This window comes from Lacerta agilis, chromosome 2 (genome assembly GCF_009819535.1).
Source record: "Lacerta agilis isolate rLacAgi1 chromosome 2, rLacAgi1.pri, whole genome shotgun sequence".
Lineage (NCBI taxonomy): Eukaryota > Metazoa > Chordata > Lepidosauria > Squamata > Lacertidae > Lacerta > Lacerta agilis.
In genome coordinates, this window is record NC_046313.1 from 114,668,687 (window position 1) to 114,681,633 (window position 12,947).

Below are 12,947 nucleotides of genomic sequence, written 5' to 3' on the forward strand. Positions count from 1 at the left end.
TGTGTAAAACAAGGAAAGGATTTCTGCGTGGTATGTTGGTGCTAGAAAAACAGCATAGAACTTTTTGTATAAATACGTGAAATAAATGTCTTAAACTGTGTTTTTGTTGCCTGTCCTCGCACCTCAGCACGGGGGGGGGGGGGGGCAGCAGCTGGAGATGCCTGCAGTGAGACCTGTCAAATATGAATGCAGGGAAGTCAAAAGGCCTGTTTTTTTCATCTCTTTCTGATCCAATCTCTCTTGGGGCTATGTTTCGTGGACCTTTCCCTGCAGGGTCAAAATTGTAAGTTGGAAGCTCCCCAGGAGAGGGACCCTTTTGTTTTCATGTTTCCATTGCTCTTTCAGGGTGGGAAACTTTGTGTGGGCTGGTGGGCCAGATAAGTTATCTGTCTCCAGCCCTGTTGGCCAACTTCCATAGGAGGGCAAGGCAATTCACTTGTCGAATCGCCTAATATCTGAGGGTGCCAAACTGCTCAAGCCCCTTGTGCGGTTCTTCTCAAGCACAGGACTTCCAGCTGGTTGTCACCCTTCAGCCACCCTGTGCTCCCCAAAGCACTGAGCGTAAGGCTGCACAGCTGAGTTCCCTACAGAACTTCAGTGGGGAAATTGGTTGCGCAGCCGATCTAGCCATGTCTCGTTCGTCGTCTTCTTTGGCGATCCCTCGGAGCCGTGTACGATTGTCTTCCATGAACACGGTCTTAACAGTTATTATATGAATATTTTAGGTATTTTGAATAGTATTTATTTCAGGGCAGAGGGCCTTCTTGGTAGTGGCACTCACCCTGTGGAATGCCCTCCCATCGGATGTCAAGGACATAAAACAGCTATCTGACTTTTAGAATTCAGTTACAGAACAAACTTAGTTGGTCTCTAAGGTGCTACTGGAAGGAATTTTTTATTTTATTTTGTTTTGACTTTTAGAAGACATCTGAAGAGAGCCCTATTTAGGGAAGTTTTTAATGTTTGATGTTTTATTGTGTTTTTAGTACAGTGGTACCTCTGGTTACGTACTTAATTCGTTCCGGAGGTCCATTCTTAACCTGAAACTGTTTTTAACCTGAAGCACCACTTTAGCTAATGGGGCCTCCCACTGCCACTGCGCCACCAGAGCACGATTTCTGTTCTCATCCTGAAGCAAAGTTCTTAACCTGAAGCGTTATTTCTGGGTTAGCAGAGTATGTAACCAGAAGGGTATGTAACCTGAACCCAAGGTACCACTGTATTCTGTTGGGAGCCACCCAGATTGGCTGGGGAAACCCTGCCAGATGGGTAGGGTATGAATAATAAAATTGTTGTTGTTACAGGTAGGTAGCCGTGTTGGTCTGCCATAGTCAAAACAAAAAACAAAAAATTCCTTCCAGTAGCACCTTAGAGACCCACTAAGTTTGTTCTTGGTATGAGCTTTCGTGTGCATGCACACTTCTTCAAATTGTTGTTGTCGTTGTTTTATACTGAAAGGGGAGTTTGGAGGTTTGTCTCCCCCACTCCCAAGCCTTTCCTGTCTTTAACTTGGCGCTCTCCATCTTTTCAACAAAGAACCTTTGCCAAACCATCATCACTTTTTCAGATGGGCGGAACAGGGAGGCCAAAACACCATGGACCAAAACGGGGGGCGGGGGGGGGGGCAGAGGCGATGCAGTCCTTTTATTTCAGGTTCCCTCTTGAATTCAAGGCATGTGTCGAGTGGTGCAGCCCACAGAAGCCAATTGAGGGCTGCTCTACCCCTATATGTCAAGTGAGCCCAAGGCTCCTTCGGACTCTTGGCCTCTGTGGGTCTTTGATCCATTTTCACTTTTGTATTCTGCTCTTCCAACAACAGCAAATGTTGAGCTCAAGGCAGGTCCCAGTCAGCACAATAGCAAAAATACATGGGTGTACCTAGGGTGGGACGAGGGGGGCATCAAGTAAATCAATAAAAAAATACTCACCTAACCGAGGTTCTGTCCCCCCTATCATAAATCCTGGCTACGCCCATGCAAACATGTTGTTCAGTCGTGTCCGACTCTTCGTGACCCTTTCAATTGATGCTGCTCCAGAGAAGCGGACACGGGGCAATAGATTCAAACTACAAGAAAGAAGATTCCACCTAAACGTTAGGAAAAACTTCCTGACAGTAAGAGCTGTTCGACAGTGGAATTTGCTGCCAAGGAGTGTGGTGGAGTCTCCTTCTTTGGAGGTCTTGAAGCGGAGGCTTGACAGCCATCTGTCAGGAATGCTTTGATGGTGTTTCCTGTTTGGCAGCGGGTTGGACTGGATGGGCCTTGTGGTCTCTCCCAACTCTAGAATTCTATGATCCTATGACCCCATGGACCAGAGCATGCCAGGCACGCCTATCTTTCACTGCCTCCTGCAGTTTGGTCCAGCTCTCGCTTCCATACATTACTACTGGGAAAACCATAACTTTAACTAGCACCTTGTCGGCAAGGTGATTCTCTGCTTTTTAAGATGCTGTCTAGGTTTGTCATTGCCATGCAAACATAATAGGAGCCAACTCCTAGGGACCGAGGTCTCATCGGCCTCCTAATACAATATTTGAGGGGGCTACCTCTCTCCCCCCCCAGTTGATGGGCTTTGCCAATATGATCAGTTATGCAGGGCAGGGCTTACCTGATCAAGGGAAATAAGAGTCCCACTCTATTCTGCCTTGGTCAGACCACACCTGGAATACTGTGTCTGGGCACTACAATCTAAGAAGGATTCTGACATGCTGGAACATGTGCAGAGGAGGGTCTGGAAACTAAGCCTTACAAGGAGTGCCTAGCCTGCAAAAGAGGAGACTGAGAGGAGATAGGTTAGCCCTCTTCAAATATCTCAAGGGCTGGCACATGGAAGATGGAGCGCGCTTGTTTTCTCCTGCTCTGGAGGGTAGGACTCGAACCCATGGCTTCAAATTACAAGAAACTTTCTGACAGTAAGAGCCGATTGACATTGGAACGGTCTCCCTTGGGAGGTGGCAGACTCTCCTTTTGTGGAGGTTTTGAAGAGAACAGATAGGTTCCCATAGGCAGCTGATCCTGGGGCGGGGGGGGGGGCGGGAAGAGGCGGATAGTCCACACTTCCGGTCATGCGGGGCAGGAGCATCACGCGTAAGGCTCGGCCCCCAAACCTCTTTGGAAACCTGCCCGCCGCCGCCCACTACCCGTCTTTGTTTTCTTTGCACCGATGATCCGGAGACGCTGGGTGGTGAAACCTGAAAAAAACAACGTGCACCTGGGAGGCTCAGGCACTGTTTTGGGAAGGAGGGAGGGGGATATAGCTCAGTCGCTAGAGCAGGAGGGTCTTGGGTTCGAGTCCTAAATATTCTTGCATTGCGCAGGGTTGGGCTAGATGACCCCCGGGGGTCCCTTCCATCTCTACGATTCCTCCTGCGCCTAACCTTCTAAGGGTTAAGGTGAACGGAGCAGGATGCCTAGACGGGAAAGCAATGGGGCGCTGGGGGGGGGGGGGGTTGCGCGCTTGGAGGTTTTTTTTCCTACGGAGCAGATGATGCGCCTCCTCCTCTCTGCTTTCCTCCCCCCCCCCCCCCATTCATCTGTCTCTTGCAAGCGCTACGTGGGTGGCCCTTTCTGGGATCTGGTGAGGGGGGGCGGGGAGAGGGGCACGCTCATTGTGCATTTGGGTGAAGGCGAGCCCCAGGGCTGCGGGGGAGGGTGCATGATCGGGGGAGGGGCCAGGCAGGAAAATGACAGCTGGGGTGGGGTGGGGGGAGTCTGGAAACCCCCTGGGGTGATGCCCAGGTTCCCACGCCGCCCAGTGAATGCAAAGAAAGGGGAGGTGGGTTGTTAACCTATCGGGAGATCGTGGGGCCACAGAGCAGCAGGAGAGACCCCATCCCATTTATCCATTCACCCCTTCCTTCCTTCCTTCCTTTATTTATTTGATTTTCCATGTTAAAATTTACACTCATTCCACAACGTTATATAAAAAAACAAAATTCCCAAGAGTCTTCGGAACTTCCCTCCTCCCCTCTTCTCTCTCTCTCTCTCTCTCCCTCCTCCCCTCTTCTCTCTCTCTCTCTCTCTCTCTCTCTTTTTCCCTTTCTTTCTTTCTTTTTCTTTTTCTTTCTTATGCGGGTGGAGGGAATTTGAAGCAGATCCGCAGCAGCGCCGGGCGAATGAGTTAGCGGTGCCGGTTTCTGCGCTCCCTCCAGTGATTCAGGCGTCGGCGCTAAAAAGGGTCCCAGCGGACACGCGGCTCGCTCGCGCACACTTTCAGACGTGCAACCCCTGACGCGTGGAGGGGGGGTGGAAACTTTTGTCGCCAAACGCAATGAACGACTGGAAGCTGGAAACCGCCTCCGTGGATCGAAGACAAGGGGCGCCGACTGAAAGTGAACACACGTGTGGATATGTTTTTATAGACCTGAGATAGCTCAGTCGGCAGAGCAAAGGGATTGTAGAATCCTAGAGTTGATCGTGGCCACTGGTCCCATCACCTCCTGGCAAATAGAAGGGGAAGAAATGGAGGCAGTGAGAGATTTCACTTTCTTGGGTTCCATGATCACTGCAGATGGTGACCGCAGTCACGAAATTAGAAGACGCCTGCTTCTTGGGAGGAAAGCAATGACAAACCTAGACAGCATCTTAAAAAGCAGAGACATCACCTTGCCGACAAAGGTCCGTATAGTTAAAGCTATGGTTTTCCCAGTAGTAATGTACGGAAGTGAGAGCTGGATCATAAAGAAGGCTGATCGCCGAAGAATTGATGCTTTTGAATTATGGTGCTGGAGGAGACTCTTGAGAGTCCCATGGACTGCAAGAAGATCAAACCTATCCATTCTCAAAGAAATCAGCCCTGAGTGCTCACTAGAAGGACAGATCCTGAAGTTGAGGCTCCAGTACTTTGGCCACCTCCTGAGAAGAGAAGACTCCCTAGAAAAGACCCTGATGTTGGGAAGGATGGAGGGCACAAGGAGAAGGGGACGACAGAGGATGAGATGGTTGGACAGTGTTCTCGAAGCGACTGGCATGAGTTTGGCCAAACTGCGAGAGGCAGTGAAGGATAGGCGTGCCTGGCGTGCTCTGGTCCATGGGGTCACAAAGAGTCGGACACGACTGAACAACAACAACAAAAAGAGTTGGAAGGGACCCTGGGGGTCATCTAGTCCAACCCCCCAATGCTGGAAGAGGCAGCTGTCCCTTGAGACTCAATCTCAGGATCGTGGGTTTGTGCCCCACCTTTGGTTGGATTAGGGGACCCTACAGTTCTATGATTACGGAGTGAGGGTTAAAGGCCTTGGCTATGGACTTGGTGGAAGGCTGAGTGGAGGGGGAAGAGCTGTCAAGGTGGCTGCATTCTCTCAAAAAGATGGGAGGCTTCCAATAAAATCAATCAATCAATCCATGATAATCATGTGTAGAAATCTCCCTCCAATATCTCCTTCCTTGGGAAGAGCTGTTCGCAAACTCACCCTGGTTTCCTGCGGGAAAATCTTCCAGCCCTGACAATGCAATAGCTCTGGTCTTGTAGTAAGGTTAAAGCTTATTGGGAAATGATATATAATGAATTGGAAAGGATGTTCAAAATAACTTTTATTAAAAACAAACAAACCCAGAAGCTTTTCTTTTGGGAATTATAGGGACAAAACTATATAAATTGTATAGAAATTTATTTATGTATGCGACTAAAGCAGCAAGAATGTTGCTCGCCCCAAAATGGAAAGAATGCAGAAGTCCCAGAAAAAGAAGAGTGGATATGAAAACTTGTGGAATATGCAGAAATGGGGAAACTTACCAGAAGAATAAGAAATCATAGAGTTGGAAGAGACCACAAGGGCCATCTAGTCCAACCCCCTGAGACGCAGGAATCAAATCAGTATAACAAACTTCTTATTAAAAAGATTGGAAATGGTTCACTGAATATTTACAGATGAACTGTAAACAGATTAAAAACATTAGCAGGATTAATGTAATAACCTGCAGTTTTATAAACGAGTATATATTTACAGAAGATAAATGAATGAGCGAGTAAAATGAACTTGAAGGTGCAGAAGACGTTAAAAAATTTTAATTTAAGGGACGGCAGAAGGAGGGGAAGGAAGTCACAATTTGGAAATGTTGAATAAATTGTAAAACGAATGAAATGTATATATTTGGAAAATAAATAACTAAATAAAAAGACAATACAGTGGTTCTCTAACAAGACAATGTGTTGGCTTTGCAGGAATTGGTGTGACACCTCTGGTCAGTGCAGTCTTCGAAGAAGAAGGAAGATTCAGAATCTTCTTGGGAGCCCAGATCAATGATGGACAAGCAAGACTTAGCTGGACTTGCAAGAAGAAGAGTGCCCAGTGACTTCAACATTGGGAACAGCGGGGAATTTTTGGAAAGAACCACGCAGGAGATCCTGGGCGAGGAGGAAGCCCTCAGCTCGGATGTACAGCGCCAGCAGTTTAGGCATTTCTGCTACCAGGAAGCCAAAGGGCCCCGAGAGGTTTGCAACCGGCTCCACCGTCTCTGCCGCGAGTGGTTGAATCCAGAGCGACGCACGAAAAACCAGATCCTGGACCTGGTGATCCTGTTGCAGTTCCTGGCCGTCCTCCCCCCGGAGATGGAGAGCTGGGTGAGGGAATGCGGAGCAGAGACCAGTTCCCAGGCGGTGGCCCTGGCCGAAGGTTTCCTCCTGAGCCGGGCAGAGGAGAAGAAGCAGGAAGAGCTGCAGGTGAGAGCTTTATACCCTAATTCTTAGGAGGCAGGAGTGTGAGGCAGGGCAGCAGCGTAGGAAGCCGCTCGTGTTAGAGATTTCAAAGTGCCTACGTGCAGAAAGTCAGCTAATCACCTCTATAGCAATTACCGGTAACAGTTGGCTGAAAGCCAAGATCTGCTCTCTCTCCAGACCCTTAGCAACGACCTGTGATTGGTCAAGGAGTTCCTAAAGAATGAGCTCTGTGTGAGAGCTTGTTGTGGTTGTTAGTGGTGTGGTGTTTGTAGTTTGGTTACTGAAGGTTGAGAGAGAGAGAGACAGAGAGGAGAGGTTTTACTTTTGTTTCTTTTATTTCCAAAGCCTGTACATAGTAACTTATGGATACTAGTTGATTCAATAAATACTGTATATAGTTATCCAAGTGAGTTGCTGAGTTCCTGCGTTGTGCTGTCCAGTCAATGCTCTACAGCCAGAAGCTTCCAGAAAACCTGCGTTCACTCTGCTGTGTCCAGGACTACATTATTTCCTGACACTAAATCTTAAGAGTTCGGGCACCTGGAGCGGCAGACACGATGTGCACCCGGGGGCAGGGCATCGCTATGCAGTGTGCATGCGCAGCATCGCCATGTACGACGCATGTGTCGCCACATACGGCGCATGAGTCATATGTAGTGACACCGCACATGCACACTATGTGGCAGGTTGCTGGCACCGCCAGGGGCGTAGCAAGATAAATTGGTACACGGGGGCAAAAAAAAATTTGTCACCCCCCCCCCAGTCATGGGAAGTTCAGGTGGTACCTGGTGCGGAAAATTTCTTGTCAACCCCCCTCCATTGATCCCCCCCCCCGTGCGCAGAAAATGGTTTTACATTATTTCATATTTTCTTACAAAGGAATAATAACAAGTAATGATAATAAAAAAAACTTTTATTTATATCCCACCCTCCCCGGCCGAAGTCGGGCTCAGGGTGGCTAACATCAGTTACATAACATTGGTATAAAATCAAACAATAATTAAATCACCTCCTAAAAACATCTCAAAATCAAATTAAAGTCTAATTAGATGGCTTTCCACAGGGTTAGGGTTGGGAACAGTAAAGTGTTCTCTGAACTGAAATTTCAGCCTTCACGACACAGGAAAACAGCCAAGTGAACAGCTATTTTGGTGGAGGAGGGTCAAGATATTAACCGATATGCATGAAATTTCATATATAGCTATATAATCCCTAGTATAGTAAGATAAGACCTTCGGAGCAGGCATTTAAAAAAAATGTCAATATATATATATATATATTTTAAAAAATTACTTCATAATTTGTCACCCCCTCCATTATGGTAACCGGGGGCTCCGCCCCCCCTTTGCTACGCCCCTGGGCGCCGCCACTCCAACACCACACAGACGGCGCCGGGATCCTCCTCTCGTGGCTGCAGCGTCCGCATGGCGCTGGAGCGCTGGTGGTGGCAAACCTCATGCCTTGTCACCCCCGGAGATGTGGCACCGGGAGTGGACTGCCCCCCCGCCCTGCCCCCCATTGCTACGCCACTGAGGGAGGGTACCCCATAACTGCTTTTGCCGGAAAAGAAATCACACATAGACTGCAAGTTTCCTTGGGCGTGGAGACTCTAGAATGTTTCTCTGTCATTTGGTGGGATTTTATTTCCTAGGCTTTGGACTTCAATGTTCAACATTTGCTCTCCGTGCCAGCTCAGGAAATATTGGTGATTTATATTCACTATTTAGTTATTGCTCGCATGATGTATACAAAAGGTTGTCAAGCTTTTTTTTTTTTTTGTCAGAGTTGTTTTCGGGCTTTCCTTGGATTTTTAAAGCATTTTTTAATACAGTGGAACCTCGGTTTTCGAATGCCTCCGTAGTCGAATGTCTCCATTCCCAAACGCCCAAACCTGGAAGTGCCATGTTTTTCTGTCTATAAGACACCCCCATGTATAAGACTATTTTGGGGGGACTCATATTTAAGAAAATGGGGGGGGAGATGTATCTGTGTATAAGAAGCCCCCTAATTTTTGACATTCTTTTTTAGGAAAAAAAACCCTAGTCTTCTACACGGAAAAATACAGTAATTGCTCCGGTTTTCAAATGATTTTTGGAAGCCGAATGTGCTACGTGGCTTCCATTTTGAGTTTCCCTGTTGTATTGAGGCTTCTGCTTTCAGTTTTCAGTTTTCAAACGTTTCAGAAGTTGAACGGTCTTCCGGAATGGATCACATTCGAAAACCGAGATTCCGTTATATTAAAAAATTGCCATGCTTGCCATAGCCTTCTAGGTTTCCCTGGATATTTTGCCAATTCAGCAAAAATCCGCCCGGACATCATTTTGCAGCCCAATTCCAGGATGTATCCGGGGAAACCAGGATGTATGGCAGCCCTGTAATACCCTGCTATTTGGGTTGTTAATAATGTAAATAATAAGAATAATAATTCACGGACGGAAACCCCGCTTCCCGTCATTTGCCAAGCTTTTCTGAAAGCATCCCGAGTCTTTGCCTCTGATATTCCTTTTCTAATCCTGCTCCCCATCCCCTGTTTCTGGCAAAGGGCCTGTTTGCAGAAGGGGCCACTGGTTTCCCTGAGGCAGAGAAGACGTCTTTGGACGCCAGAGGGAGTCCCCTGAGATGGGTGGTCGTGCAGGAGGGGGACCAAGGTGCCACCTTACCAGGTAAGGATTAACGGGGCAGGCTTGAAGTGGGTCGGATCCGCTGCTATGCAATAAAGACAGTGGATGCAATAAAGACAGGGCAGTCCAACCTCTCGGACCAAGTGGGCTGCAAGAATCATAGAATCATAGAGTTGGAAGAGACAAGGGCCATCCAGTCCAACCCCTTGCCAAGCAGGAAACACCACCAAAGCATTCCTGACAGATGGCTGTCAAGCCTCCGCTAGAAGAAGAAGAAGAAGAAGAGTTTGGATTTGATATCCCGCTTTTCACTACCCGAAGGAGTCTCAAAGCGGCTAACATTCTCCTTTCCCTTCCTCCCCCACAACAAACACTCTGTGAGGTGAGTGGGGCTGAGAGACTTCAGAGAAGTGTGACTAGCCCAAGGTCACCCAGCAGCTGCATGTGGAGGAGCAGCGACACGAACCCGGTTCCCCAGATTACGAGTCTACTGCTCTTAACCACTACACCACACTGGCCTCCAAAGACCTCCAAAGAAGTAGACTCCACCACACTTCTCTTCTTCTTCTTCTTCTTCTTCTTCTTCTTCCTTCGCCAGTGACTAGATGACCCTCGGGTCCCTTCCAACTCTTAAGATTCTACAATTCTGTGTTATTTTCAGCACTCAAAGCTTTTCCACATGGAGGAAAACGAATTTGTCGCTGATGGCTTACAAGGAGTGGAGATGAACAAAAAAAAGGGGGGGGGGAGTCCTAAACATTCAGAGTGTATAAAACGGGTGAGACAATCTGTAAACTTATCTCAGTGTGTATTTTCGACAAACGTGTGCTGCTGTCTCCCCCACTCCTCCTTGTCTCTCCCAGGTGATGGAATGATGCTGGCAGGACCGTCTCGGCTGCATCTTCCTTCTGGCAGAGGGGAAGCAGTCGCCATGGGACCAGATCAGGTAGGGGAAACGAAGGGCCTGACCGAATCTCTCTCCTTCCCTTTGATTCTTCCTTTGACGAAGGCTGTGGGTGCCCATCATTAAGGTTTAAATCCTTATTTCATTTTTTAGAAATAAAGTGATACGGGTGGGGGAGGGGAGAAAGTTAGGGGGTGAAAAGAACCAAGATGCGTGTAAGAAAGAGAGTTAATAATATGATATAATAATAAAAAATGAGTTAATAATAATAATAATATAATTTATTATTTGTACCCCGCCCATCTGGCTCGGTCTCCCCAGCCACTCTGGGCGGCTTCCAACAAAGATTAAAATACATTAAAATATCACAGATTAAATCTTCCCTAAACAGGGCTGCCTTCAGATATTTTCTGAATATCAGTTAGTTGTTTATCTCTTTGACATGAGATGGGAGGGCATTCCACAGGGCGGGCGCCACTACTGAGAAGGCCCTGTGCCTGGTTCCCTGTAACCTCACTTCTCGCAGGGAGGGAACCACCAGAAGGCCCTTGGCGCTGGACCTCAGTGTCTGGGCTGAACGATGGGGGTGGAGACGCTCCTTCAGGTATACTGGGCCGAGGCCATTTAGGGCTTTAAAGGTCAGCACCAACACTTTGAATTGTACAAAAGCCTAATGTAATATACTCCCATACATTCTTATATAAATTGATGCTGTGTTATTATCCTCTTTTTGATTTTTTTTTTAAATTATTAGTTTTACACAAAGTTGTACACAATAAACATAACCATTCCGGGTAAAAAATAAAAAGACGTTCTTTTGAACCTTCAGACCTCCTTCCCTCCCTCCATTTGTTCCATTTCGTAAAAATCAAAATAAAAGAATTCCTGCACCTTTTACCGTTATCTATCTATGATATTATCATGGTAACCAAAGTTCATTTTACTTTACAAGTGCGATTGCATTCCTGCCAAGGATTTCAACTGCCTACAGTGGTCTTTCGAATATATTAAAAAAGTTATTCCAGTCTTTTGAAAATAGTTGGCCTTCCTGGTTTCTGATCTTTCCTGTCAGTCTTGCCATTTCTGCATATTCCATCAGCTTGGTCTGCCACTCTTCTCTGGGTGATACTTCTCCTTCTTTCCATCTCTGGGCCAGAAGCATGATCCTAATACATTGATGTTAATAGCCTGCTACATCCCGTATGAACTGAATCCAAATGTTGTCAGATTTTATCCTGGTTTAAATCCTGGACAATAAGACCCGGCCGCCTTTCCCTTTTCTAGCCTTCTGGATTTTGCTAGTAGATCATGTTTATGTTCCTAATAATAATAATAATAATAATAATAATAAAATTTTATTTATACCCCACCCTTCCCCGCCAAACTGGGCTCAGGGCGGCTAACACCAATAAAACCACAACAAAAACATAAAACAATTCATTAAAATACAGATTAAAATACAATTTAAAATTTAATCTAGACTGCAGCCTCATTTTTAAGTAGCCCACCAACCACACCAAAAGAATGAAACATCAGGGTTAAACTGAAACCAACCCAAAGGCTAGGTGGAACAGCTCTGTCTTGCAGGCCCTGCGGAAAGATGCCAAATCCCGCAGGGCCCTGGTCTCTTGTGGCAGACCGTTCCACCAAGTCAGGGCCAGTACTGAGAAGGCCCTGGCCCTAGTTGAAGCCAACCTAGTATCCTTGTGGCTCGGGACCTCCAAAAAGTTATTATTTGAGGACCTTAAGGTCCTACCCGGGACATACCAGGAGAGGCGGTCCCTTAGGTATGAGGGTCCTAAGAATAAAGAAGAATATGTTAAATCTTTCTCTTCTAGGGCCCCGTGTCGTTCCAGGATGTGGCTGTGCATTTCACGGAGGAGGAATGGGCTCTGCTGGATCCTGACCAGAGAGGGCTGCACAAGGAAGTCATGGAGGAAAACTGTAAGGTCGTCGTGTCTCTCGGTGAGGCTCTGTGTTTCTCTCGTGTTTCTGGGGTGCTCCTGAAACCATCCAGGATTTGGCTTGGCTTCTATTATCTATTTTGTGTTCCTATTTTGTATTTTAATATTATGAAACTCATGAAGAGCTTTGGGTGAAGGGCGCTATTCAAATTTTAATAAGTAAGTACAGTCGTACCTTGGTTTTCGAACAGAATGCGTTCCGGAAGTCCGTTCGACTTCCGAAACATTTGGAAACCAAGGCGCGGCTTCCGATTGGCTGCAGGAGCGTCCTGCAGCCAATCAGAAGCCGCGGAAGTCACACCGGATGTTCGGCTTCTGAGGCAAAGTTCGCAAACCAGAAAACCTACTTCTGGGTTTGCGGCGTTCGGCTTCCAAGTTGTTCGTGAACTAAGCTGTTTGAAAACCAAGGTATGACTGTAAATAAATAAAAATTCAGATGTTGCTGGATTTTGCCTCCTGCCATCCCAGACTATTGATCTTTTTAATTTTTTCATGTATTATTGTTATGGCTTTGTTTTCATTTCTGCAAACCGCTTTGATATATATTTTTTAATGATACTGCACTATATAAATATAGATAAATAAATCTATATAAAATTTGTTTCAAAGTCCTTCATGATTTTGAGTAATTTTTGGACATTTCCAAAAGGAAATGTCCAAATGTTTGTTTGTTTGTTTGTTATTCAAAAAATTCTACAACAACAACAACCCATGAACATCAACATAAACTAACAGATTGGACATTTCCTGTAACCTCATGCCTCATCCTGCCCCACTGCTGGCATGTGTAAATGCTAAAAT

General features: G+C 46.6%; 2 protein-coding genes across 2 annotated transcripts in view; both read left to right on the forward strand.

Moving 5' to 3' along the window:
• Nucleotides 1–6,172: 6,172 nt before the first annotated feature.
• Nucleotides 6,173–10,308, forward strand: LOC117042525 (zinc finger protein 24-like). The gene is made up of 3 exons (XM_033142067.1): nucleotides 6,173–6,660; nucleotides 9,200–9,320; nucleotides 10,142–10,308. Exons 1-3 carry the CDS (start codon nucleotides 6,241–6,243, stop codon nucleotides 10,306–10,308), a joined length of 708 nt encoding a protein of 235 aa, XP_032997958.1. The 5' UTR covers nucleotides 6,173–6,240.
• A 1,705-nt stretch (nucleotides 10,309–12,013) lies between these two features.
• LOC117042526 overlaps nucleotides 12,014–12,947 on the forward strand; it is a 76,976-nt gene continuing 76,042 nt past the window's right edge. The window contains 1 exon segment of the mRNA XM_033142068.1: nucleotides 12,014–12,147. Coding sequence (XP_032997959.1) covers nucleotides 12,114–12,147 — 34 coding nt within the window. The 5' untranslated portion in view covers nucleotides 12,014–12,113.